Genomic DNA, 27,863 nt, shown 5'->3' with positions numbered 1-27,863 from the left:
GAAAGAAAGAAAGAAAGAAAGAAAGAAAGAAAGAAAGAAAGAAAGAAAGAAAGAAAGAAAGAAAGAAAGAAAGAAAGACGAGAGAGAGGGGGGAGATAGAGAGGACCGTGAGAGAGAGAAAGAGAGAGAGCGAGCGAGACAGAGAGAGGAGAGAGAGAGAGGGGAGAGAGAGAGGACCGAGAGAGAGAGAAAGAGAGAGAGCGAGCGAGACAGAGAGAGGAGAGAGAGAGAGGGGAGAGAGAGAGGACCGAGAGAGAGAGAGAGCGAGAGAGGGGGGGAGAGAGAGAGGAGAGAGAAAGAGGAAAGAGAGATAGAGAGCGAGAGAAAGAGAGAGAAAGAGAGGAAAATATCATTTGACATCCCAATTAAGATCTCATAAAAAAATCCTTGAATCAATTATAGAACCCATTGCCCTGTATGGTTGTGAGTTCTGGGTTCCGCTCACCAACCAAGAATTCACAAAATGGGACAAACACCACACTGAGACAGAATTCTGCAAAAATATACTCTTAAAACACCAAATAATGCATGCAGAGCAGAATTAGAGCGATACCCGCTAATTATCAAAAACAAGAAAAGAGCCGTTAAATTCTACAACCACCTAAAAGGAAGCGATTCCCAAACCTTCCATAACAAAGCAATCACCTAGAGAGAGATGAACCTGGAGAATAGTCCCCTAAGCAAGCTGGTCCTGGGGCTCTGTTCACAAACACAAACGGATCCCACAGAATCCCAGGACAGCAACAAATCATGAGAAAACAAAAAAAGTATTACTTGACACATTGCAAAGAATTAACAAAAAAACTGAGCAAACTAGAATTATATTTGACCCTAAACAGAGAGTACACAGTGGCAGAATACCTGACCACTGTGACAGACCCAAACTTAAGGAAAGCTTTGACTATGTACAGACTCAGTGAGCATAGCCTTGCTATTGAGAAAGGCCGTCGTAGGCAGACCTGGCGCTCAAGAGAAGACCGGCTATGAGCACACTGCCCACAAAATGAGGTGGAAACTGAGCTGCACTTCCTAACCACCTGCCAAATGTATGACCATATTAAAGACACATATTTCCCTCATATTTTGAAAAACTCCCATATCTATTGGGTGAAATACCACAGTGGGCCATCACAGCAGCAAGAATTGTGACCTGTTGCCATAAGAAAAGGGTAACCAGTGAAGAACAAACACCATTGTAAATACAACCCATATTTATGTTTATTTATCTTCCCTTTTGTACTTTAACTATTTGCACATCGTTACAACACTGTATATAGACATATGCCATTTGAAATGTCTTTATTCTTCTGGAACTTTTGTGAATGTAATGTTTACTGTTAATTCTTATTGTTTTGGCAATGGTAACATACATTCCCCAATAAAGCCCTTAAATTGAAATTGAACAGAAATTGAGAGAGAGTGAGAGAGAGAGAGAAAGGGGGAGAGAGAGAGAGAGATGGGAGAGAAAGAGTGAGAAAGGGGAGAGAGTGAGAAAGGGGAGAGAGTGAGAAAGGGGAGAGAGAGAGAAAGGGGAGAGAGACAGAGACAGAGAGAGAGAGAAAGAGGGGAGAGAGAGAGAGAGAGAAAGGGGAGAGAGACAGAGACAGAGAGAGAGAGAAAGAGGGGAGAGAGAGAGAGAGAGAGAGAGAGAGAGAGAGAGAGAGAGAGAGAGAGAGAGAGAAAGGGGGGAGAGAGAGAGAGAGATGGGAGAGAAAGAGTGAGAAAGGGGAGAGAGTGAGAAAGGGGAGAGAGTGAGAAAGGGGAGAGAGAGAGAGAGAGAGAGAGAGAGAGAGAGAGAGAGACTGCCCGCCCAGCAGAGAAGCAGTGTTCTAGTACCAGCACAGAGCAGAACTGAACTGATGCCCTTTCATACTGAGCAACCTAATGAATCCAGAGACCCCAATATACCCAAGGTGACTCCTATGACTTTATGTTACACTGAAACTCCACACCCTGGACGTGATCCTGATGGAGTGTGTGTGTGTGTATATGTGTGTGTATGTGTGTGTGCAGAATGCAGCAAGGTGTGTGTGTGTGGAGGGGATGGGCGGAGGTAAACTCCTTGCCTTTTTCAGGCAGGCTCTTCTAACTCTCCTAAAATATTAATGATCCAATTATAGACGATAATGAAGATACACACACACACACACACTGCACACACACACACACACAAACACACACCCACTGTACACACACACATACACGCACCGGCTGTTCGATCATAACCATAACCTCTCTCAAATCAACCCTACAAACAGACAGTATCATTGTACACTAGTTCGTCCAGTTCTCAGATGAGAGATAACCTTGTACACTATGATGTTTGTTTGGGTTTTAGACCTGGTTACTAGACCTGGTTATTAGAACTGGTTATAATACCCAGTTATTAGACCTATTTACTAGACCTGGTAATAATACCCAGTTATTAGACCTATTTACTAGACCTGGTAATAATACCCAGTTATTAGACCTATTTACTAGACCTGGTAATAATACCCATTTATTAGACCTATTTACTAGACCTGGTTATAATACCCAGTTATTAGACCTATTTACTAGACCTGGTAATAATACCCAGTTATTAGACCTATTTACTAGACCTGATAATAATACCCAGTTATTAGACCTATTTACTAGACCTGGTAATAAAACCCAGTTATTACACCTATTTACTAGACCTGGTAATAAAACCCGGTTACTAGACCTGTTCACTAGACCTATTTACTAGACCTGGATGTTTAACCTGTTTACTAGACCTGGTTATTATACCAGTTTACTAGTCCTGGTAACCAGACCTGTTTACTAGACCTGGTTACTAGACCTGGTTATTATACATGTTTACTAGACCTGTTTACTAGATCTGGTTATTATACCAGTTTACTAGACCTAGTTACTAGACCTGCTTACTAGACCTGGTTACTAGACTTGGTTACTACACTTGTTTACTAGACCTGTTTACTAGACCTGGTTACTAGACCTGTTTACTAGACCTGGTTACTAGACCTGTTTACTAGACCTGGTTACTAGACCTGTTTACTAGACCTGGTTATTAGACTTGTTTACTAGACCTGGTTACTAGACCTGGTTACTAGACCTGTTTACTAGACCTGCTCATTAGACCTGTTTACTAGACCTGGTTATTAGACCTGGTTACTAGACCTGGTTACTAGACCTGGTTACTAGACCTGGTTATAATACCTGTTTATTACACCTGGTTATTAGACCTGGTTACTAGACCTGTTTACTAGACCTGGTTACTAGACCTGTTTACTAGACCCGGTTACTAGACCTGTTTACTAGACCTGTTTACTAGACCTGGTTACTAGACCTGGTTACTAGACCTGGTTACTAGACCTGTTTACTAGACCTGGTTATTAGACCTGGTTACTAGACCTGTTTACTAGACCCGGTTATTAGACCTGGTTACTAGACCTGTTTACTATACCTGGTTACTAGACCTGTTTACTATACCTGGTTACTAGACCTGTTTACTAGACCCGGTTACTAGACCTGTTTACTAGACCTGGTTACTAGACCTGTTTACTAGACCTGGTTACTAGACCTGTTTACTAGACCCGGTTACTAGACCTGTTTACTAGACCCGGTTACTAGACCTGTTTACTAGACCTGGTTACTAGACCTGTTTACTATACCTGGTTACTAGACCTGTTTACTAGACCCGGTTACTATACCTGGTTACTAGACCTGTTTACTATACCTGGTTACTAGATCTGTTTACTAGACCTGGTTATTAGACCTGGTTACTGCTGCACAATAACAATCAACTGGTTGTTTCCTGGTTGTCTTACAGCAGTACTGCTGTACTGGACTATGTCACTCTGACACCCTATTCCTCTGCTCTAACTATAGACATCAGGGCAAGATTGAGGACTGACTTGACTTGCTTTGTTGGTATCTGAATCCATGTAACAACCTATTGAGTGTGGGCTACATGTGTTAGCTTGCCCTACCCGGCACAGACACCGGTACCATGACAATTATCAGTGGGGAGAACCGAGTCTTAGAGCACGAAATGCACTTCCATCAACACAAGGACAAACCCTGTGTTAGTTCGCCTTTGAGCAGACAGAACTATGTGAGTGCGGATAATTATGAAATGATAAGGTCTCAAGCAATCAAGTGCCTATTGATTTCACTGCCTGGTGGGTCAATAAGAATTTTTCACAGAGGGGAAATTACAAAGGAAAGCGGGGCCAAGTTTACAGGCAATTTACACCCTCCTCCTCTTTGATTTGAGAGGTTGCAGTATGTCATGGTTCATTCCCACAGAGGAAGAAGGAGAGAGCAAGAAATAGAGAGAGAGAGATAGAGGGTGTGAGAGAGAAAGAGAGAGAGAGAGATAGAGGGTGTGTGTGTGTGTGAGAGAGAGAGAGAGATAGATTTAAAGAGTGAGAGCGAGAGAGTGAGAGAGCGAGAGAGAGAGTGAAATAGAGAGAGAGAGATAGAGGGTGTGAGAGAGAGAGAGAGATTGAAAGAGTGAGAGCGAGAGAGTGAGAGAGAGAGAGTGAAATAGAGAGAGAGCAAGAAGGGGGATTATATTACTGATGTGAGTGGGTAAGAGATGACAGTTATTGTCATGGTGTGTTCAGAATGCACTAACCTGGATCTGAGCGCCGTCCGTGCACGGATTTGTCCTGCAAAGTCAGAAAACAAACACCACTGTGACACACACACACACTGAGTCATTTCATTACCAACCAAGTTCACTCTCACTGCACTCTGAAACACAGGTTTGCTCAGAGAGGGTGAGACGTCAACCTAATGCTTCCTCACTAACCTACATACAGTCATTCTCTCTACTATTATTCTGACATTTCACATTCTTAAAATAAAGTGGTGATCCTAGCTGACCTAAGACAGGGAATTTTTACTATTAAATGTCAGGAATTGTGAAAAACTGAGTTTAAATGTATTTGGCTAAGGTGTATGTAAACTTCCGACTTCGACTGTAATTTATTTTTTTAAATGTCCATTAAAATAACATCAAATTGATCAGAAATACAGTGTAGACATTGCTAATGTTGTAAATGACTATTGTTGCTGGAAACGGCTGATTTTTAATGGAATATATACATAGGCGTACAGAGGCCCATTATCAGCAACCATCACTCCTGTGTTCCAATGGCACATTGTGTTAGCTAATCCAAGATTATCATTTTAAAAGGCTAATTGATCATTAAAAAACCCTTTTGTAATTATGTTAGCACAGCTGTAAACTGTCGTCCTGATTAAAGAAGCAATAAAACTGGCCTTCTTCAGACTAGTTGAGTATCTGGGGCATCAGCATTTGTAGGTTCGATTACAGGCTCAAAATGGCCAGAAACAAAGTACCTTCTTCTGAAACTTGTCAGTCTATTCTTGTTCTGAGAAATGAAGGCTATTCCATGCGAGAAATAGCCAAGAAACTGAAGATCTCGTACAACGCTGTGTACTACTCCCTTCACAGAACAGCGCAAACTGGCTCTAACCAGAATAGAAAGAAGAGTGAGAGGCCCCGGTGCACAACTGAGCAAGAGGACAAGTACATTAGAGTGTCTAGTTTGAGAAACAGATGCCTCACAAGTCCTCAACTGGCAACTTCATTAAATAGTACCCTCAAAATACCAGTCTCAACGTCAACAGTGAAGAGGCGACTCCGGGATGCTGGCCTTCTAGGCAGAGTTCCTCTATCCAGTGTCTGTGTTCTTTTGCCCATCTTAATCTTTTCTTTTTATTGGCCAGTCTGTGATATGGCTTTTTCTTTGCAACTCTGCCTAGTGGTTAGAGCGTTGGGGCAGTAACCGAAAGGTTGCTAGATCGAATCCCCGAGCTGACAAGGTAAACAAGTCAGTTAATCCACTGTTCCTAGGCTGTCAATGAAAATAAGAATGTGTTCTTAACTGACTTGCCTAGTTAAATAAAGGTTAATTATAACTTTTTTTAAATGTCTACACTTTATTTATGAGCAATTTGATGTTATTTTAATGGGAGAAAAAATGCTTTTCTTTCAAAAACAAGGAAATGTCCAAGTGACCCCAAACTTTAGAACGGTAGTGTACCTGCTAGCGTACATCACCAAGCTACACACCTACACACTAGTGTACATCACTAAACTACCTGCTAGTGTACATCACTAAGCTACATACCTACATACTAGTGTACATCACTGTCCAACATTTTAATCTGTAATGTAACTTTTGGGTTACCCAAACTCAGTAACATAATCTGATAACTTTTTTTGATTACTTTCCCCTTAAGAGGCATTAGAAGAAGACAAAAAGGATCCATCAAACACATTTTGTGTGTCATCATAGTGGTCTCTGACATCATAGTGATCTCTGACATCATAGTGATCTCTGACATCATAGTGGTCTCTGTCATCATAGTGGTCTCTGACATCATAGTGATCTCTGACATCATAGTGGTCTCTGACATCATAGTGGTCTCTGACATCATAATGGTCTCCGACATCATAATGGTCTCTGACATCATAGTGGTCTCTGACATCATAATGGTCTCTGACATCATAGTGGTCTCTGACATCATAGTGGTCTCTGACATCTTGTGGTCTCTGACATCATAGTGGTCTCTGACATCATAGTGGTCTCTGACATCTTGTGGTCTCTGACATGTGGTCAGAGACCAACAATGTTATGAATATGGAGGGACAGGTTGGGTAATGTTATGAAAATGTAGGACAGGTTGGGTAATGTTATGAATATGGAGGGACAGGTTGGGTAATGTTATGAATATGCCTGCTCTGCTGTGCAAACACTCAATAAATATTTCATCCACTGCTATCTCTGCAAACAGACATAGCGTGCATTGAGACATATGCATTTTAAATGCATAATGCATTATAACCCCAATCACCAATTACAACCTTCATCAGAATCACAATCTACCTTAACCACATTCCAAATATCTGCCAAAGATGATTAATGTCTTATCATGCATTTTCAAAAACTATAATCTGCTACAGTATGAAAGTGGAAAAGTAAGGAAATGCAAGACATGGGACTGTAGATATGGGCTAAGACCTCTACACAAGACTTGCATTCACTCTCTATCTGTTCATGCTGACATCAGTCAATTGGAGTCTCCTTGATAATATCAACAGAGGGGAACGTCTCCCAAGCGTTAAAACAGAACAGAGCAGAACTTTGGAGGAGAGAAAGGAGTGAGGACCAACACACACACACACACACACACACACACACACACACACACACACACACACACACACACACACACACACACGCACACAATCTACGCAAGCACACAGACACACAAAGAGACACAAACATATAAACGCAAACACACGCATGCACACACACTACGCACGCACATACACACACACACACACACACACACACACACACACACACACACACACACACACACACACACACACACACACACACACACACACACACACAGACACACACTGTCTCACCTGTGTTTTCAAGGAGCCCGGATCTGAAAGGAGTTTGAAAACAGGCATGGTGAGTGGGTTACAAGGAGCACACATAACCATCACACTCTCTTGACTACTTGGTTTGTTGTGTTGTGCTGAAGGTACCTGACAGACAAGAGTAAACCACTTGAGGCTTACGACTGTTCTGTTCTGAGTTGGTTCTCTGTTTGTTCATTGGCTCCCGTGGGATGGGCTACACCCCCTCAACAACCAGCCCTCCCCCTCCCACCCTCCCTCCCTCCCACCCTCCCTCCCTCCCTACTCCCTCTCACTCGTTTGCAGGCAGGCAGCTTTGAATGGAACTTTGACCTGTTACACAAAGTGCCGCTGCTCAGGGCTGATAAGGCAGAGCAGAGGGAGAGAGAGAGTCAACTGGGACCTGAGGTAAACAGCAGCGAGCTTCACCTGCAGACAACCCTGGAGACAGAGTACCGTAAACACATACCTCCACAGCTGTGTTATAGCATACATTATAAACTGTGTGGTTCGAGCCCTGAATGCTGATTGGCTGACAGCTGTGGTATATCATACCATATACCACAGGTATGACAAAACATTTGTTTTTCCTGCTCTAATTAAGTTGGTAACCAGTTTATAATAGCAATAAGGCACCTTGGGGGTTTGTGATATATGACCAATATACCACGGCTAAGGACTGTGTCCAAGCACTCCGCGTTGCGTCGTGCTGAAGAACAGCCCTTAGCAGTGGAATAGAGGACATTTATCACACTTCCTTGGGCCTTATTGCTTAAGTATTCATTGCAGTAACGCACATTCCTGATTGTCCATGGATGTTGTGATTTTGTTCTGTTGTTGTGCTTATTATCTGGAATCCTACAAAATACTCAGCCAACAACTGATATGTGGTGATAAGGTTACTTTACTTAGAAATACTCAGCCAACATCAGCATGTTAAGAAAGCTTAACAAGCAAGATGGTAGTGACATCATGGTTCAAACATCACATACAACAGCCAAGTACATTCTTTCTAACCCTGTTAAAGGGACTAAAGGGTATCTCTGAAGGGAAGAAATGAGTTTGTCTGGCCCCCCTGGTGGCATGGCACTGATCTATTCAGGGAAGCTAGTGTCCAGGTGGGTCTGCTGACTATGTTACAGCACCGCTTACAGCACCGCTGACAGCACCGCTTACAGCACCGCTGACAGCACCGCTGACAGCACCGCTTACAGCACCGCTTACAGCACCTGATTGCTTGTGAGTGATGCCAAGACCACCAGGAGCAGGCACCTGGCTGCAATCTGCACACTCACACTCACACACACACACACACACACAAACACATTCAAACACACACACACACCGACACACACTCCAACACACCGACACACACACACACACACACAAATGCACACCCACACACACACAAACACATTCAAACACACACACACACACACTCACTCACTCACACACACACACACACACACACACACACACACACACACACACACACACACACACACACACACACACACACACACACACACACACACACACACACACACACACACACACACACACACACACACACACACACACACACACACACACACACACACACACACACAGGCCACTGCAAGTCAAGTGAAGTCTGCAGGACCTGTTTGTCATGTTGTCTCCTCATCAGTCTGCTTTAATCACTCATGTTCTTACACACTGGTTACTTCAGGGCAAGCACATAGAAGTGTCTGTGTGTGTGTGTGTGTGTGTGTGTGTGTGTGTGTGTGTGTGTGTGTGTGTGTGTGTGTGTGTGTGTGTGTGTGTGTGTGTGTGTGTGTGTGTGTGTGTGTCAGTGTGTGTGTGTGTGTTTGTGTGTCGGTGTGTGTGTCGGTGTGTGTCGGTGTCGGTGTGAGTGCTGGTGTGTGTGTCGCTGTGTATGTGTGTGTGTGTCTGTGCGTGTGCTTTGTAGATTCATTATCAGCAGCTTGTCCTTATTGTAGGTTCATTATCAGCAGCTTGTCCTTATCGTAGGTTCATTATCAGCAGCTTGTCCTTATCGTAGGTTCATTATCAGCAGCTTTTCCTTATCGTTGGTTCATTATCAGCAGCTTGTCCTTATCGTAGGTTCATTATCAGAAGCTTTTCAATGCACTTTCAGGTATACACATGAAAGACACCATACTACGTTTTTTTGCCTGCATCATGTTGTTGCATGCTTCCTTGCGTCTGTGTGTTTTGAGGTGGTTCTCACCTGTTTTTCCACAGCCTCCAAATCTCCCCAGACATTCCTTATGGGCTCCAACACCACACTTGGAGCACAGGTACCCCTGGTTAAAGATGCCCCTGGAAGAGAGAAGACAGGAATAACCAGTGTTAGTGTGTGTGTGTGTGTGTGTGTGTGTGTGTGTGTGTGTGTGTGTGTGTGTGTGTGTGTGTGTGTGTGTGTGTGTGTGTGTGTGTGTGTGTGTGTGTGTGTGTGTGTGTGTGTGTGTCTTTGTGCGCGTGTCTGTCTGTCTCTCCTCATCTCTCCTCATCCAATTTCCTCCTCTCTCCTCTCCTCCTCTCTCCTCATCTCCTTTCTCTTCTCCTCATCTTTCCTCTCCTCTCCTCCTCACCTTGTGAAAACCCAGCCCGTAGTGAATTTCTTTTACATAACCGCTCCAGAATCTATTGCTCATTAGAATGATGTAAAGCACAACATCCTCAATCTGACGAGAGTCTGATTCTAACGCCGCTGGTGAGCCATACACACACACACACACACACACACACACACACACACACACACACACACACACACACACACACACACACACACACACACACACACACACACACACACACACACACACACACACACACTACATGACATGTGAATGACAACCTGTGTCTACAATCAATGAGAAATATCAGGATCACACCAGGGCAGATGTGACAAAGACCCAGCAGTTGAACCTGTATGAACCCTAACCTCCCATTCTGGGTGGATGACAGTCAGAGGCATTCCTAGAACATTGAGTGGAACATGCAAGAGGACAACTATACTGTGTGACCCTGTACCTTAGCAGCATGTGGCAGTAGCTACAGGATGTGATTCTGTCAAAGGTGTGCATCTTGAACTCGTGGAAGTTACTGGTGCCGTTCTCTGGACGGATGTTGGATCTACAGGACAAGGGGAAAGAAAAGATATGAAGAACCAAGACTAAAAAAGACAAGGCCAATCGTATGTTTTCACTGTCACATTGTGAGGTAAGTTAGCTGCAGTCATCCATACCTTTTTTCTATATTATTCCCATTAGTCGTAAAATAGTTAGTTAGTTCAGAGTTCAATAGAGCCAGCTGACATCAGGGGTGCTAATTTCACCAAACAAAAAACACCACCTGGTAGCAAGCTGAGACAGACTTCCTGATTCTTAGGTCAAGTATATTCCAGAGTGTTTTGGACTAAAATGCCATTACATGATCAGTCTAAATGTCTCTCCTCCTGCTCCTCACTGCGCTGAGCTGCCAGCGTGGGTACAGCAGGTGGCTAACATGAAACAGCAGCGTGTGACATAACAGCAGTTTGGGATCAGTCCTTAGTCTCTCCAGGGAGCCAAATGACTCAGTGATTGTGTGCCAAATAAACTGAAAGAGAGTCTCTCTTCCCCCCTCCAAATTCAATTTCAATTTAAGGGCTTTATTGGCATGGGAAACATATGTTAACATTACCAAAGCAAGTGAAGTAGATAATAAACAAAAGGTAAATAAACATTAAAAATGTACATTAAACATTACACTCACAAAAGTTCCAAAATAATAATGACATTTCAAATGTCATATTATGTACAAATAGTTAAGGTACAAAAGGGAAAATAAATAAACTGGATCTTGAGAGCCAGGTCTGCCTACGGCGGCCTTTCTCAATAGCAAGGCTATGCTCACTGAGTCTGTACATAGTCAAAGCTTTCAATGTTTGGGTCAGTCACAGTGGTCAGGTATTCTGCCACTGTGTATTCTCTGTTTAGGGCCAAATAGCCTTCTAGTTTGCTCAGTTTCTTTTGTTAATTCTTTCCAACGTGTCAAGTAATTATCTTTTTGTTTTCTCATGATTTGGTTGGGTCTAATTGTGTTGCTGTCCTTGGGCTCTGTGGGGTGTGTTTGTGAACAGAGCCCCAGGACCAGCTTGCTTAGGAGGCTCTTCTCCTCCAGGCTCATCTCTCTCTAGGTGATTGCTTTGTTATGGAAGGTTTGGGAATCGCTTCCTTTTAGGTGGTTGGAGAATTTAACGGCTCTTTTCTTGACTTTGATAATTAGCGGGTATCGGTCTAATTCTGCTCTGCATGCATTATTTGGTGTTTTACGTTGTACACTAAGGATATTTTTGCAGAATTCTGCATGCAGTCTCTCAATTTGGTGTTTGTCCCATTTTGTGAATTCCTGGATGGTGAGCGGACCCCTGACCTCACAACCATAAAGGGGTTCTACAGTTGAAGTCGGAAGTTTACATACACTTAGGTTGGAGTCATTAAAACTCGTTTTTCAACCACTTCACAAATTTCTTGTTAACAAACTATAGTTTTGGCAAGTCGGTTAGGACATCTACTTCGAGCATGACACAAGTAATTTTTCCAACAATTGTTTACAGACAGATTATTTCACTTATAATTCACTGTATCACTATTCCAGTGGGTCAGAAGTTTACATACACTAAGTTGACTGTGCCTTTAAACAGCTTGGAAAATTCCTGAAAATGATGTCATGGCTTTAGAAGCTTCTGTAGGCTAATTGACATCATTTGAGTCAATTGGAGGTGTACCTGTGGATGTATTTCAAGGCCTGCCTTCAAACTCAGTGCCTCTTTGCTTGACATCATGGGAAAATCAAAAGATATCAGCCAAGACCTCAGAAAAAAAATGGTGGTTCATCCTTGGGAGCAATTACCAAACACATTAAGTTACCACGGTCATCTGTACAAACAATAGTACTGTCACGCCCTGACCTGAGAGAGAGGGTTTGTTTCTCTATGTGGTTAGGTCAGGGTGTGGGGTGGGCATTCTATGTTTTGTATTTCTTTGTTTTGGGCCGAGTATGGTTCCTAACCAGAGGCAGCTGTCTATCGTTGTCTCTGATTAGGAACCATACTTAGGCAGCCTTTTTTCCACCTGTGTTTGTGGGATCTTGTTTTTGTATTGCTGTGAGTAGCCTGCAAAACTTTTCGTTCGTTGTGTTGTTTATTGTTTTGGTTTTTGCTGGTTCACCGTTAAATAAAATATGATGAACCCAACACACGCTGCGTCTTGGTCTACCTTTAACGACGGACATTACAGAAGATCCCACCACCAAAGGACCAAGCAGCGTGGGCCGATGGACTGGACATGGGAGGACATCCTGGATGGCAAAGGATCCTGGACGTGGGAGGAGATCCAGGCCAGAAGGGATTGTCTCCCATGGGAACAGGTGGAAGCAGCGAGGGAGGTACATTGACGAGATCAACAGGCAAGGCAACAACGGAGGCCCGAGAGGCAGCGCCCCCCCCCAAAAAATGGGGGGGGGGCACACGGGTAGATTGACTAAGACGGTTTTAAGACCTGAGCCTACTCCCCGTGCTTACCGTGTGGAGCCAGTGACTGAACAAGCACCGTGGTATGCGGTGATGCGCACTGTGTCGCCCATGCGCACTCACAGCCCGGTGCGCTCTGTACAAGCATCTCACCATTGCCGTGCTAGAGTTGGCCGTCAGCCAGGAAGAAGTGCGCCGGCTCAGCGTATCTGGTCTCCAGTGCGTCTCTACGGACCAGGTTATCCTGCGCCTGCTCTACGCACGGTACCCCCCGTTCACCAGCGCAGCACAGTTTGTCCTGTATCAGCGCCGCTGCCCTTGCTGGGCTACAGTGACCATCCAGCCAGGACGGGGTGTGCCAGCCCAGAGCTCCTGACCTCCGGTGCGCCTCCACTGCCCAGTGTGCCCTGTGCCTGCTCTGCGCACCCAGTTCCCTCCCCAGTCTGGTGAGACCGGTTCCAGCTCCCCGTACGAAGCCTCCAGTGATGATCCATGGCCCGGAGCCTGTAGGGATGATTCATGGCACGAAGCCTCCAGTGATGATCCATGGCTCGGAGCCTGTAGGGATGATCCATGGCACGAAGCCTCCAGTGATAATCCATGGCCCGGAGCCTCCAGTGATGATCCATGGCACAAAGCCTCCAGTGATGATCCATGGTACAAAGCCTCCAGTGATGATCCATGGCGCGGATTCAGTAGCGATGATCCATGGCACGGAGCCTGCAGCAAAGGTCCCCAGTCCGGAACCTACAAAGACGCTCTCCAGTCCGGAGCCTCCAGCGACGCTCTCCAGTCCGGAGCCTCCAGCGACGCTCTCCAGTCCGGAGCCTCCAGCGACGCTCCCCAGTCCGGAGCCTCCAGCGACGCTCCCCAGTCCGGAGCCTCCAGCGAAGCTCCCCAGTCCGGAGCCTCCAGCGACGGTCTGCAGCCCCGAGTCTTCAGCGGCGGTCTGCAGCCCCGAGTCTTCAGCGGCGGTCTGCAGCCCCGAGTCTTCAGCGGCGGTCTGCAGCCCCGAGTCTTCAGCGGTGGCCTGCAGCCCCGAGTTTTCAGCGACGGTCTGCAGCCCCGAGTCTTCAGCGACGGTCTGCAGCCCCGAGTCTTCAGCGGCGGTCGGCAGTTCAGAGCCTCCGGCGCTGATACACGGTCTGGTTCCTCCGGCGACACAGAAGCGGGGGGGGGGGGGGGATCAGCGGGCGGTGTGGGGGTTACGCCCCGAACCAGAGCCGCCGCCGCCAAGTATAGATGCCCACCCTGGCCCTCCCCTATAGGTTCAGGTTTGCGGCCGGGAGTCCGCACCTTTGGGGGGGGTACTGTCACGCCCTGACCTGAGAGAGAGGGTTTGTTTCTCTATGTGGTTAGGTCAGGGTGTGGGGTGGACATTCTATGTTTTGTATTTCTTTGTGTTGGGTCTACCTTTAACGACGGACGTTACAAGTACGCAAGTATAATCACCATGGGACCACGCAGCTGTCCTACCGCTCAGGAAGGAGATGCGTTCTGTCTCCTAGAGATGAACGTACTTTGGTGCGAAAAGCGCAAATCAATCCCAGAACAACAGCAAAGGACCTTGTGAAGATGCTGGAGGAAACAGGTACAAAAGTATCTATATCCACAGTAAAACGTGTCCTACCTCGACATAACCTGAAAGGCCGCTCAGCAAGGAAGAAGCCACTGCTCCAAAACCGCCATAAAATGCCAGACTACGGTTTGAAACTGCACATGGGGACAAATATCGTACTTTTTGGGAAAATGTCCTCAGGTCTGATGGAACAAACATTGAACTGTTTGGCCATAATGACCATCGTTATGTTTGGAGGAAAAAGGGGGAGGCTTACCAGCCGAAGAAAACCATCCCAACCGTGACGCACAGTGACGGCAGCATCATGTTGTGGGGGTGCTTTGCTGCAGGAGGGACCGGTGCACTTCGCAAAATAGATGGCATCATGAGGAAAGACAATTATGTGGATATATTGAAGCAACATCTCAAGACATCAGTCAGGAAGTTAAAGCTTGGTCACAAATGGGTCTTCCAAATGGACAATGACCCCAAGCATACTTCCAAAGTTGTGGCAAAATGGCTTAAGGACAACAAAGTCAAGGCATTGGAGTGGCCATCACAAAGCCCTGACCTCAATCCCATAGACAATTTGTGGACAGAACGGAAAACGCGTGTGCGAGAAAGGAGGCCTACAAACCTGACTCGGTTACACCAGCTCTGTCAGGAGGAATGGGCCAAAATTCACCCAATTTATTGTGGGAAGCTTGTGGAAGGCTACCCAAAACGTTTGACCCAAGTTAAACAATTTAAAGGCAATGCTACCAAATACTAATTGAGTGTATGTAAACTTCTGACCCAGTGGGAATGTGATGAAAGGAATAAAAGCTGAAATAAATCATTCTCTCTACTATTATTCTGACATTTCACATGTCCATTAAAATAACATCAAATTGATCAGAAATACAGTGTAGACATTGTTAATGTTGTAAATGACTATCGTAGCTGGAAAGATTTTTTATGGAATATCTACATAGGCAAATTAGCTCATTCAGCTGTGCTAACATAATTGCAAAAGGGTTTTCTAATGATCAATTAGCCTTTTAAAATGATAAACTTGGATTAGCTAACACAATGTGCCATTGGAACACAGGAGTGATGGTTGATGATAATGGGCCTCTGTACGCCTATGTAGATATTCCATAAAAATCAGCTGTTTCCAGCTACAATAGTCATTTACAACATTAACAATGACTACACTGCATTTCTGATCAATTTGATATCATTTTAATGAACAAAAAATGTGCTTTTCTTTCAAAACAAGGACACCGCTCTCTCTCTCTCTCTCTCTCTTGTCTCTTATCATGTCTTTCTTCTTCTCTTTCCTTATTTTCTCGTTTTGTTTATAATACCACTGGTGCAGAACTGCTCCCCATCACCAAAAATATAAAAAAAATCTTCCTTTTTTGTTATAGCAGCTGCCCCCCCCCCCACCTCCTGCTGTGTGTTTCTATAGCAGCTGCCCCCCCACCTCCTGCTGTGTGTTGCTATATCAGCTGCCCCCCCACCTCCTGCTGTGTGTTTCTATAGCAGCTGCCCCCCCACCTCCTGCTGTGTGTTTCTATAGCAGCTGCCCCCCCACCTCCTGCTGTGTGTTTCTATAGCAGCTGCCCCCCCCCTCCTGCTGTGTGTTGTTATGGCAGCTGCCCCCCACCTCCTGCTGTGTGTTTCTATAGCAGCTGCCCCCCCACCTCCTGCTGTGTGTTGTTATAGCAGCTGCCCCCCCCACCTCCTGCTGTGTGTTGTTATAGCAGCTGCCCCCCACCTCCTGCTGTGTGTTGTTATAGCAGCTGCCCCCCCACCTCCTGCTGTGTGTTTCTATAGCAGCTGCCCCCCACCTCCTGCTGTGTGTTTCTATAGCAGCTGCCCCCCCCCACCTCCTGCTGTGTGTTGTTATAGCAGCTGCCCCCCCACCTCCTGCTGTGTGTTTCTATAGCAGCTGCCCCCCCACCTCCTGCTGTGTGTTTCTATAGCAGCTGCACCCCCACTTCCTGCTGTGTGTTGTTATAGCAGCTGCCCCCCCACCTCCTGCTGTGTGTTTCTATAGCAGCTGCCCTCCCACCTCCTGCTGTGTGCTGCTATAGCAGCTGCCCCCAACTCCTGCTGTGTTATAGCAGCTGCCCCCCCCACCACCTGCTGTGTGTTGTTATAGCAGCTGCCCCCCCACCTCCTGTTGTGTGTTTCTATAGCAGCTGCCCCCCACCTCCTGCTGTGTGTTTCTATAGCAGCTGCCCCCCCACCTCCTGCTGTGTGTTGTTATAGCAGCTGCCCCCCACCTCCTGCTGTGTGTTTCTATAGCAGCTGCCCCCCACCTCCTGCTGTGTGTTGTTATAGCAGCTGCCCCCCCACCTCCTGCTGTGTGTTTCTATAGCAGCTGCCCCCCCACCTCCTGCTGTGTGTTGTTATAGCAGCTGCCCCCCACCTCCTGCTGTGTGTTGTTATAGCAGCTGCCCCCCCACCTCCTGCTGTGTGTTTCTATAGCAGCTGCCCCCCCCCACCTCCTGCTGTGTGTTTCTATAGCAGCTGCCCCCCCACCTCCTGCTGTGTGTTGTTATAGCAGCTGCCCCCCCACCTCCTGCTGTGTGTTTCTATAGCAGCTGCCCCCCCACCTCCTGCTGTGTGTTGTTATAGCAGCTGCCCCCCCACCTCCTGCTGTGTGTTGTTATAGCAGCTGCCCCCCCACCTCCTGCTGTGTGTTTCTATAGCAGCTGCCCCCCCCCACCTCCTGCTGTGTGTTTCTATAGCTGCGCCCCCCACCTCCTGCTGTGTGTTTCTATAGCAGCTGCCCCCCCCACCTCCTGCTGTGTGTTGTTATAGCAGCTGCCCCCCACCTTCTGCAGTGTGTTTCTATAGCAGCTGCCCCCCCCACCTCCTGCTGTGTGTTGTTATAGCAGCAGCCCCCCCCACCTCCTGCTGTGTGTTGTTATAGCAGCTGCCCCCCCCACCTCCTGCTGTGTGTTGTTATAGCAGCTGCCCCCCACCTCCTGCTGTGTGTTGTTATAGCAGCTGCCCCCCCCCACCTCCTGCTGTGTGTTGCTATATCAGCTGCCCCCCCACCTCCTGCTGTGTGTTGCTATATCAGCTGCCCCCCCCACCTCCTGCTGTGTGTTTCTATAGCAGCTGCCCCCCCACCTCCTGCTGTGTGTTTCTATAGCAGCTGCCCCCCCACCTCCTGCTGTGTGTTTCTATAGCAGCTGCCCCCCCCCCTCCTGCTGTGTGTTGTTATGGCAGCTGCCCCCCACCTCCTGCTGTGTGTTTCTATAGCAGCTGCCCCCCCACCTCCTGCTGTGTGTTGTTATAGCAGCTGCCCCCCCACCTCCTGCTGTGTGTTGTTATAGCAGCTGCCCCCCCCACCTCCTGCTGTGTGTTGTTATAGCAGCTGCCCCCCCACCTCCTGCTGTGTGTTTCTATAGCAGCTGCCCCCCCACCTCCTGCTGTGTGTTTCTATAGCAGCTGCCCCCCCCCACCTCCTGCTGTGTGTTGTTATAGCAGCTGCCCCCCCCACCTCCTGCTGTGTGTTTCTATAGCAGCTGCCCCCCCCACCTCCTGCTGTGTGTTTCTATAGCAGCTGCCCCCCCACTTCCTGCTGTGTGTTGTTATAGCAGCTGCCCCCCCACCTCCTGCTGTGTGTTTCTATAGCAGCTGCCTTCCCACCTCCTGCTGTGTGCTGCTATAGCAGCTGCCCCCCAACTCCTGCTGTGTTATAGCAGCTGCCCCCCCCCACCACCTGCTGTGTGTTGTTATAGCAGCTGCCCCCCCACCTCCTGCTGTGTGTTTCTATAGCAGCTGCCCCCCCACCTCCTGCTGTGTGTTTCTATAGCAGCTGCCCCCCCACCTCCTGCTGTGTGTTGTTATAGCAGCTGCCCCCCACCTCCTGCTGTGTGTTTCTATAGCAGCTGCCCCCCACCTCCTGCTGTGTGTTGTTATAGCAGCTGCCCCCCACCTCCTGCTGTGTGTTGTTATAGCAGCTGCCCCCCCACCTCCTGCTGTGTGTTTCTATAGCAGCTGCCCCCCCACCTCCTGCTGTGTGTTTCTATAGCAGCTGCCCCCCCCACCTCCTGCTGTGTGTTGTTATAGCAGCTGCCCCCCCACCTTCTGCAGTGTGTTTCTATAGCAGCTGCCCCCCCCACCTCCTGCTGTGTGTTGTTATAGCAGCAGCCCCCCCACCTCCTGCTGTGTGTTGTTATAGCAGCTGCCCCCCCACCTCCTGCTGTGTGTTGTTATAGCAGCTGCCCCCCCACCTCCTGCTGTGTGTTGTTATAGCAGCAGCCCCCCCACCTCCTGCTGTGTGTTGTTATAGCAGCAGCCCCCCCACCTCCTGCTGTGTGTTGTTATAGCAGCTGCCCCCCCACCTCCTGCTGTGTGTTGTTATAGCAGCTGCCCCCCCCACCTCCTGCTGTGTGTTGTTATAGCAGCTTCCCCCAAACCTCCTGCTGTGTGTTTCTATAGCAGCTGCCCCCCACCTCCTGCTGTGTGTTGTTATAGCAGCCCCCCCACCTCCTGCTGTGTGTTTCTATAGCAGCTGCCCCCCCCACCTCCTGCTGTGTGTTTCTATAGCAGCTGCCCCCCCCACCTCCTGCTGTGTGTTGTTATAGCAGCTGCCCCCACCTCCTGCTGTGTGTTTCTATAGCAGCTGCCCCCCCCACCTCCTGCTGTGTGTTTCTATAGCAGCTGCCCCCCAGCCTCCTGCTGTGTGTTTCTATAGCAGCTGCCCCCCCCACCTCCTGCTGTGTGTTGTTATAGCAGCTGCCCCCCACCTCCTGCTGTGTGTTGTTATAGCAGCTGCCCCCCCACCTCCTGCTGTGTGTTGTTATAGCAGCTGCCCCCCCACCTCCTGCTGTGTGTTTCTATAGCAGCTGCCCCCCCACCTCCTGTTGTGTGTTGTTATAGCAGCTGCCCCCCACCTCCTGCTGTGTGTTTCTATAGCAGCTGCCCCCCCACCTCCTGCTGTGTGTTTCTATAGCAGCTGCCCCCCCCACCTCCTGCTCTGTGTTGTTATAGCAGCTTCCCCCCACCTCCTGCTGTGTGTTTCTATAGCAGCTGCCCCCCCCACCTCCTGCTGTGTGTTTCTATAGCAGCTGCCCCCCCCACCTCCTGCTGTGTGTTTCTATAGCAGCTGCCCCCCCACCTCCTGCTGTGTGTTTCTATAGCAGCTGCCCCCCCCCACCTCCTGCTGTGTGTTTCTATAGCAGCTGCCCCCCACCTCCTGCTGTGTGTTGTTATAGCAGCTGCCCCCCCACCTCCTGCTGTGTGTTTCTATAGCAGCTGCCCCCCCCCACCTCCTGCTGTGTGTTGTTATAGCAGCTGCCCCCCACCTCCTGCTGTGTGTTTCTATAGCAGCTGCCCCCCCACCTCCTGCTGTGTGTTTCTATAGCAGCTGCCCCCCCACCTCCTGCTCTGTGTTGTTATAGCAGCTTCCCCCCCACCTCCTGCTGTGTGTTTCTATAGCAGCTGCCCCCCCACCTCCTGCTGTGTGTTGTTATAGCAGCTGCCCCCCCCACCTCCTGCTGTGTGTTTCTATAGCATCTTCCCCCCCACCTATAGCAGCTGCCCCCCCCACCTCCTGCTGTGTGTTGTTATAGCAGCTGCCCCCCCCACCTCCTGCTGTGTGTTGTTATAGCAGCAGCCCCCCCACCTCCTGCTGTGTGTTTCTATAGCAGCTGCCCCCACCCACCTCCTGCTGTGTGTTGTTATAGCAGCTGCCCCCCCACCTCCTGCTGTGTGTTTCTATAGCAGCTGCCCCCCCACCTCCTGCTGTGTGTTGTTATAGCAGCTGCCCCCCCACCTCCTGCTGTGTGTTTCTATAGCAGCTGCCCCCCCACCTCCTGTTGTGTGTTGTTATAGCAGCTGCCCCCCCACCTCCTGCTGTGTGTTTCTATAGCAGCTGCCCCCCCCACCTCCTGCTGTGTGTTTCTATAGCAGCTGCCCCCCCACCTCCTGCTCTGTGTTGTTATAGCAGCTGCCCCCCACCTCCTGCTGTGTGTTTCTATAGCAGCTGCCCCCCCCACCTCCTGCTGTGTGTTTCTATAGCAGCTGCCCCCCCCACCTCCTGCTCTGTGTTGTTATAGCAGCTTCCCCCCCACCTCCTGCTGTGTGTTTCTATAGCAGCTGCCCCCCCACCTCCTGCTGTGTGTTGTTATAGCAGCTGCCCCCCCACCTCCTGCTGTGTGTTTCTATAGCAGCTTCCCCCCACCTATAGCAGCTGCCCCCCCCCACCTCTTGCTGTGTGTTGTTATAGCAGCTGCCCCCCCCCACCTCCTGCTGTGTGTTGTTATAGCAGCAGCCCCCACCTCCTGCTGTGTGTTTCTATAGCAGCTGCCCCCACCCACCTCCTGCTGTGTGTTGTTATAGCAGCTGCCCCCCCCCCACCTCCTGCTGTGTGTTGTTATAGCAGCAGCCCCCCACCTCCTGCTGTGTGTTTCTATAGCAGCTGCCCCCACCCACCTCCTGCTGTGTGTTGTTATAGCAGCTGCCCCCCACCTCCTGCTGTGTGTTTCTATAGCAGCTGCCCCCCCCACCTCCTGTTGTGTGTTGTTATAGCAGCTGCCCCCCACCTCCTGCTGTGTGTTTCTATAGCAGCTGCCCCCCCCACCTCCTGCTGTGTGTTTCTATAGCAGCTGCCCCCCCCACCTCCTGCTCTGTGTTGTTATAGCAGCTTCCCCCCACCTCCTGCTGTGTGTTTCTATAGCAGCTGCCCCCCCACCTCCTGCTGTGTGTTGTTATAGCAGCTGCCCCCCCCACCTCCTGCTCTGTGTTGTTATAGCAGCTTCCCCCCACCTCCTGCTGTGTGTTTCTATAGCAGCTGCCCCCCCACCTCCTGCTGTGTGTTGTTATAGCAGCTTCCCCCCCACCTCCTGCTGTGTGTTGTTATAGCAGCTGCCCCCCCCCACCTCCTGCTGTGTGTTTCTATAGCAGCTGCCCCCCCCACCTCCTGCTGTGTGTTGTTATAGCAGCTGCCCCCCACCTCCTGCTGTGTGTTTCTATAGCAGCTGCCCCCCCACCTCCTGCTGTGTGTTGTTATAGCAGCTGCCCCCCCCACCTCCTGCTGTGTGTTGTTATAGTAGCTGCCCCCCCACCTCCTGCTGTGTGTTGTTATAGCAGCTGCCCCCCCACCTCCTGCTGTGTGTTTCTATAGCAGCTGCCCCCCCCCACCTCCTGTTGTGTGTTGTTATAGCAGCTGCCCCCCCCCACCTCCTGCTGTGTGTTGTTATAGCAGCTGCCCCCCCCACCTCCTGCTCTGTGTTGTTATAGCAGCTTCCCCCCCACCTCCTGCTGTGTGTTTCTATAGCAGCTGCCCCCCCACCTCCTGCTGTGTGTTGTTATAGCAGCTGCCCCCCCACCTCCTGCTGTGTGTTTCTATAGCAGCTGCCCCCCCCACCTCCTGCTGTGTGTTTCTATAGCAGCTGCCCCCCCCACCTCCTGCTGTGTGTTGTTATAGCAGCTGCCCCCCCCACCTCCTGCTGTGTGTTGTTATAGTAGCTGCCCCCCCGCACCTCCTGCTGTGTGTTGTTATAGCAGCTGCCCCCCCACCTCCTGCTGTGTGTTTCTATAGCAGCTGCCCCCCCACTTCCTGCTGTGTGTTGTTATAGCAGCTGCCCCCCCCATCTCCTGCTGTGTGTTTCTATAGCAGCTGCCCCCACCCACCTCCTGCTGTGTGTTGTTATAGCAACTGCCCCCCCCACCTCCTGCTGTGTGTTGTTATAGCAGCTGCCCCCCCACCTCCTGCTGTGTGTTTCTATAGCAGCTGCCCCCCCCACCTCTAGCTGTGTGTTTCTATAGCAGCTGCCCCCCCACCTCCTGCTGTGTGTTGTTATAGCAGCTGCCCCCCACCTCCTGCTGTGTGTTGCTATGGCAGCAGCCCCACCCCCTGCTGTAAACTGATTGTAAATGCAGTTATCAGTGCCAACAAAGCATCTAATAGTAACAGATCCTTTGATCTCCTTCCTCGTCGTCCTCGTCCTCCTCCTCTCTAAAATAACTACAGTATGACAAGTTCCCCTGTCCCCCCACTAGCACTACCAGGTGTGTTTGTGTTTGGCTGATGACACGTACATGTTAGTACACAGGTGGGAGTGAAGTCCCCAATTATGACTGAAAGAGACGTCATAGGACTTGGCAGGGACAATAGTCCTATAGCCAACTGTGCACTTAGTTCAGTCAATGGCCTACTTGTTAAAAGTCACTCTGAGTAAGAGCCACTATTCAGCCTCTCTGTCAAGACATTGTTAGATCTCCAGCCTATTGCAGAGATCCAGTCCAGTCTGTTATTTAATACACTGGGGTTTATACAAGTATACGCCACCGGTGATGGATTTGATCCAGTAAGCATCCCCTTTATATTTAAATAGTTTATACATCCCCTTTATATTTAAATAGTTTATACATGCCCTTTATATTTAAATAGTTTATACATCTCATTTATATTTAAATAGTTTATACATCCCCTTTATATTTAAATAGTTTACATCTCCTTTATATTTAAATAGTTTATACATCCCCTTTATATTTAAATAGTTTATACATCCCCTTTATATTTAAATAGTTTATACATCCCCTTTATATTTAAATAGTTTATACATCCCCTTTATATTTAAATTGTTTATACATCCCCTTTATATTTAAATAGTTTATACATCCCCTTTATATTTAAATTGTTTATACATCCCCTTTATATTTATATAGTTTATACATCCCCTTTATATTTAAATTGTTTATACATCCCCTTTATATTTAAATAGTTTATACATCCCCTTTATATTTAAATAGTTTATACATCCCCTTTATATTTAAATAGTTTATACATCCCCTTTATATTTAAATAGTTTATACATCCCCTTTATATTTAAATTGTTTATACATCCCCTTTATATTTAAATTGTTTATACATCCCCTTGTCAGTACTGTGACGGTCATTAATCACGTCGGTACTGTGACGGTCATTAATCACGTCAGTACTGTGACGGTCATTAATCACGTCAGTACTGTGACGGTCATTAATCACGTCAGTACTGTGACGGTCATTAATCACGTCGGTACTGTGACGGTCATTAATCACGTCAGTACTGTGACGGTCATTAATCACATCAGTACTGTGACGGTCATTAATCACGTCGGTACTGTGACGGTCATTAATCACGTCGGTACTGTGACGGTCATTAATCACGTCAGTACTGTGACGGTCATTAATCACGTCAGTACTGTGACGGTCATTAATCACGTCAGTACTGTGACGGTCATTAATCACGTCAGTACTGTGACGCGCATTAATCACATCAGTACTGTGACGGTCATTAATCACGTCAGTACTGTGACGGTCATTAATCACGTCAGTACTGTGACGGTCATTAATCACATCAGTACTGTGACGGTCATTAATCACGTCAGTACTGTGACGGTCATTAATCACGTCAGTACTGTGACGCGCATTAATCACGTCAGTACTGTGACGGTCATTAATCACGTCAGTACTGTGACGGTCATTAATCACGTCGGTACTGTGACGGTCATTAATCACGTCAGTACTGTGACGCGCATTAATCACGTCGGTACTGTGACGGTCATTAATCACATCAGTACTGTGACGGTCATTAATAACGTCGGTACTGTGACGGTCATTAATCACATCAGTACTGTGACGGTCATTAATCACGTCGGTACTCTGACGGTCATTAATCACGTCAGTACTGTGACGGTCATTAATCACATCAGTACTGTGACGGTCATTAATCACGTCAGTACTGTGAAGGTCATTAATCACGTTCTGAACAGACCGTAGAAGACACACACTATATGTCTCTCTCACAGAACACTCACAACACTCACACCGCTGCAGGAGTGAGGCAGAGGTGAGACATGGGACAGAAGACTCACATGGCCATGCCAAACTGCTCCAGCCACTTCTTCCTCAGCTCCTTGGTCTTGAAGAAGAACTCGAAGCCGCTCTGCCCCTGGTCGTGTGCTAGGTAGAGCCCATAGGACCACTACAACAGAGGGATGAGAATGTCAACTAGAAAGAGACAGAGAGGTAGATAGAGGGGGTCATAGAGAGGTAGAAGAGGAGAGTGAACATAGAAAGAGAGAGAGAGTGGGGTACACAGGGGTAGAGAGAGAGAGAGGACAGAGAGAGAGGACCGAGAGAGAGGACAGAGAAAGAGAGGACAGAGAAAGAGGACAGAGAAAGAGAGGACAGGGAGAGAGGACAGAGAGAGGACAGAGAGAGAGGGAGGACAGAGAGAGAGAGGACAGAGAGAGGACAGAGAGAGGACAGAGAGAGAACAGAGAGAGAGGACAGGGAGAGAGGACAGAGAGAAAGCGAGAGAGAGACATTTGAAATGTCTTTATTCTTTTGGAACTTTTGTGACTGTAATGTTTACTGTTAATTTGTATTGTTTTTCACTTTTGTTTATTATCTACTTCACTTGCATTTAACAATGTTAACATATGTTTCCCATGCCAATAAAGCCCTTAAATTTAAATTGAATTGAGAGAGAAAGAGAGAGAGAGTTCCCAGAGAGAGTTCTCCTGGCCAGCTGTCCATGTAGCCCCAGACAACGAGGTGGACAAGACACTGCAGGACTTAATCACTAACGATTAGCCACTTCAAAGACTAGCTATTACTCCAGAGTCCGTGATAACAACCTGCTACAACCACCTCTCCTTGTTAATACACAGAGAGGAAGCTGTCTTGAAAAATGTAACTCTGAACCAAATGACGGCACAATAAACAAGTGGTAATATTGTGTGTTCTGCTGTAATAGGCCTCTGTGGCCTACCTGTACTATACTGCTCAGTGCTCAGGGAAGCTGTAGTCTACCTGTACTGTACTACTCAGTGCTCAGGGAAGCTGTAGCCTACCTGTACTGTACTGCTCAGTGCTCAGGGAAGCTGTAGTCTACATGTACTGTACTGCTCAGTGCTCAGGGAAGCTGTAGCCTACCTGTACTGTACTGCTCAGTGCTCAGGGAAGCTGTAGCCTACCTGTACTGTACTGCTCAGTGCTCAGGGAAGCCTTAGCCTACCTGTACTGTACTGCTCAGTGCTCAGGGAAGCTGTAGCCTACCTGTACTGTACTGCTCAGTGCTCAGGGAAGCTGTAGCCTACCTGTACTGTACTGCTCAGTGCTCAGGGAAGCTGTAGGCTACCTGTACTGTACTGCTCAGTGCTCAGGGAAGCTGTAGGCTACCTGTACTGTACTGCTCAGTGCTCAGGGAAGCTGTAGCCTACCTGTACTGTACTGCTCAGTGCTCAAGGAAGCTGTAGCCTACCTGTACTGTACGGCTCAGTGCTCAGGGAAGCTGTAGCCTACCTGTACTGTACTGCTCAGTGCTCAGGGAAGCTGCAGCCTACTTGTACTGTACTGCTCAGTGCTCAGGGAAGCTGTAGCCTACCTGTACTGTACTGCTCAGTGCTCAGGGAAGCTGTAGTTTACCTGTACTGTACTGCTCAGTGCTCAGGGAAGCTGTAGTCTACATGTACTGTACTGCTCAGTGCTCAGGGAAGCTGTAGCCTACCTGTACTGTACTGCTCAGTGCTCAGGGAAGCTGTAGCCTACCTGTACTGTACTGCTCAGTGCTCAGGGAAGCTGTAGCCTACCTGTACGGTACTGCTCAGTGCTCAGGGAAGCTGTAGTCTACCTGTACTGTACTGCTCAGTGCTCAAGGAAGCTGTAGCCTAACTGTACTGTACTGCTCAGTGCTCAGGGAAGCTGTAGTCTACCTGTACGGTACTGCTCAGTGCTCAGGGAAGCTGTAGTCTACCTGTACTGTACTGCTCAGTGCTCAAGGAAGCTGTAGCCTAACTGTACTGTACTGCTCAGTGCTCAGGGAAGCTGTAGTCTATCTGTACTGTACTGCTCAGTGCTCAGGGAAGCTGTAGTCTACCTGTACTGTACGGCTCAGTGCTCAGGGAAGCTGTAGCCTACCTGTACTGTACTGCTCAGTGCTCAGGGAAGCTGTAGCCTACCTGTACTGTACTGCTCAGTGCTCAGGGAAGCAGTAGCCTACCTGTACTGTACTGCTCAGTGCTCAGGGAAGCTGTAGCCTACATGTACTGTACTGCTCAGTGCTCAGGGAAGCTGTAGCCTACCTGTACTGTACTGCTCAGTGCTCAGGGAAGCTGTAGTCTACATGTACTGTACTGCTCAGTGCTCAGGGAAGCTGTAGCCTACCTGTACTGTACTGCTCAGTGCTCAGGGAAGCTGTAGCCTACCTGTACTGTACTGCTCAGTGCTCAGGGAAGCTGTAGCCTACCTGTACAGTACTGCTCAGTGCTCAGGGAAGCTGTAGTCTACCTGTACTGTACTGCTCAGTGCTCAAGGAAGCTGTAGCCTACCTGTACTGTACTGCTCAGTGCTCAGGGAAGCTGTAGTCTACCTGTACTGTACTGCTCAGTGCTCAGGGAAGCTGTAGTCTACCTGTACTGTACTGCTCAGTGCTCAGGGAAGCTGTAGTCTACCTGTACTGTACTGCTCAGTGCTCAGGGAAGCTGTAGCCTACCTGTACTGTACTGCTCAGTGCTCAGGGAAGCTGTAGCCTACCTGTACTGTACTGCTCAGTGCTCAGGGAAGCTGTAGCCTACCTGTACTGTACTGCTCAGTGCTCAGGGAAGCTGTAGCCTACCTGTACTGTACTGCTCAGTGCTCAGGGAAGCTGTAGCCTACCTGTACTGTACTGCTCAGTGCTCAGGGAAGCTGTAGCCTACCTGTACTGTACTGCTCAGTGCTCAGGGAAGCTGTAGCCTACCTGTACAGTACTGCTCAGTGCTCAGGGAAGCTGTAGCCTACCTGTACTGTACTGCTCAGTGCTCAAGGAAGCTGTAGCCTACCTGTACTGTACTGCTCAGTGCTCAGGGAAGCTGTAGTCTACCTGTACTGTACTGCTCAGTGCTCAGGGAAGCTGTAGTCTACCTGTACTGTACTGCTCAGTGCTCAGGGGAAGCTGTAGTCTACCTGTACTGTACTGCTCAGTGCTCAGGGAAGCTGTAGCCTACCTGTACTGTACTGCTCAGTGCTCAGGGAAGCTGTAGCCTACCTGTACTGTACTGCTCAGTGCTCAGGGAAGCTGTAGCCTACCTGTACTGTACTGCTCAGTGCTCAGGGAAGCTGTAGTCTACATGTACTGTACTGCTCAGTGCTCAGGGAAGCTGTAGTCTACCTGTACTGTACTGCTCAGTGCTCAGGGAAGATGTAGTCTACCTGTACTGTACTGCTCAGTGCTCAGGGAAGCTGTAGTCTACCTGTACTGTACTGCTCAGTGCTCAGGGAAGCTGTAGCCTACCTGTACTGTACTGCTCAGTTCTCAGGGAAGCTGTAGCCTACCTGTACTGTACTGCTC

At 48.5% G+C, this 27,863-nt stretch overlaps 1 protein-coding gene across 1 annotated transcript in view; it reads right to left on the bottom strand.

Annotated features, from left to right (window-relative positions):
- LOC100286462 (guanine nucleotide exchange factor VAV3) overlaps window positions 1-27,863 on the bottom strand; it is a 174,144-nt gene that overhangs the window by 38,061 nt on the left and 108,220 nt on the right. Inside the window, exons 15-19 of the mRNA XM_045710531.1 lie at window positions 24,403-24,512; window positions 10,496-10,597; window positions 9,687-9,778; window positions 7,457-7,479; window positions 4,622-4,655 (exon numbers count right to left, since the gene is read on the bottom strand). Of these exons, the coding sequence (XP_045566487.1) occupies window positions 4,622-4,655; window positions 7,457-7,479; window positions 9,687-9,778; window positions 10,496-10,597; window positions 24,403-24,512 (361 nt within the window). The remainder of the gene's footprint in view (window positions 1-4,621; window positions 4,656-7,456; window positions 7,480-9,686; window positions 9,779-10,495; window positions 10,598-24,402; window positions 24,513-27,863) is intronic.

Source organism: Salmo salar, chromosome ssa29 (assembly GCF_905237065.1).
Source record: "Salmo salar chromosome ssa29, Ssal_v3.1, whole genome shotgun sequence".
Taxonomy (NCBI): domain Eukaryota; kingdom Metazoa; phylum Chordata; class Actinopteri; order Salmoniformes; family Salmonidae; genus Salmo; species Salmo salar.
The sequence above is the reverse complement of the archived record's forward strand: the minus strand, read 5'-3'. Positions and strand labels throughout refer to the sequence as shown.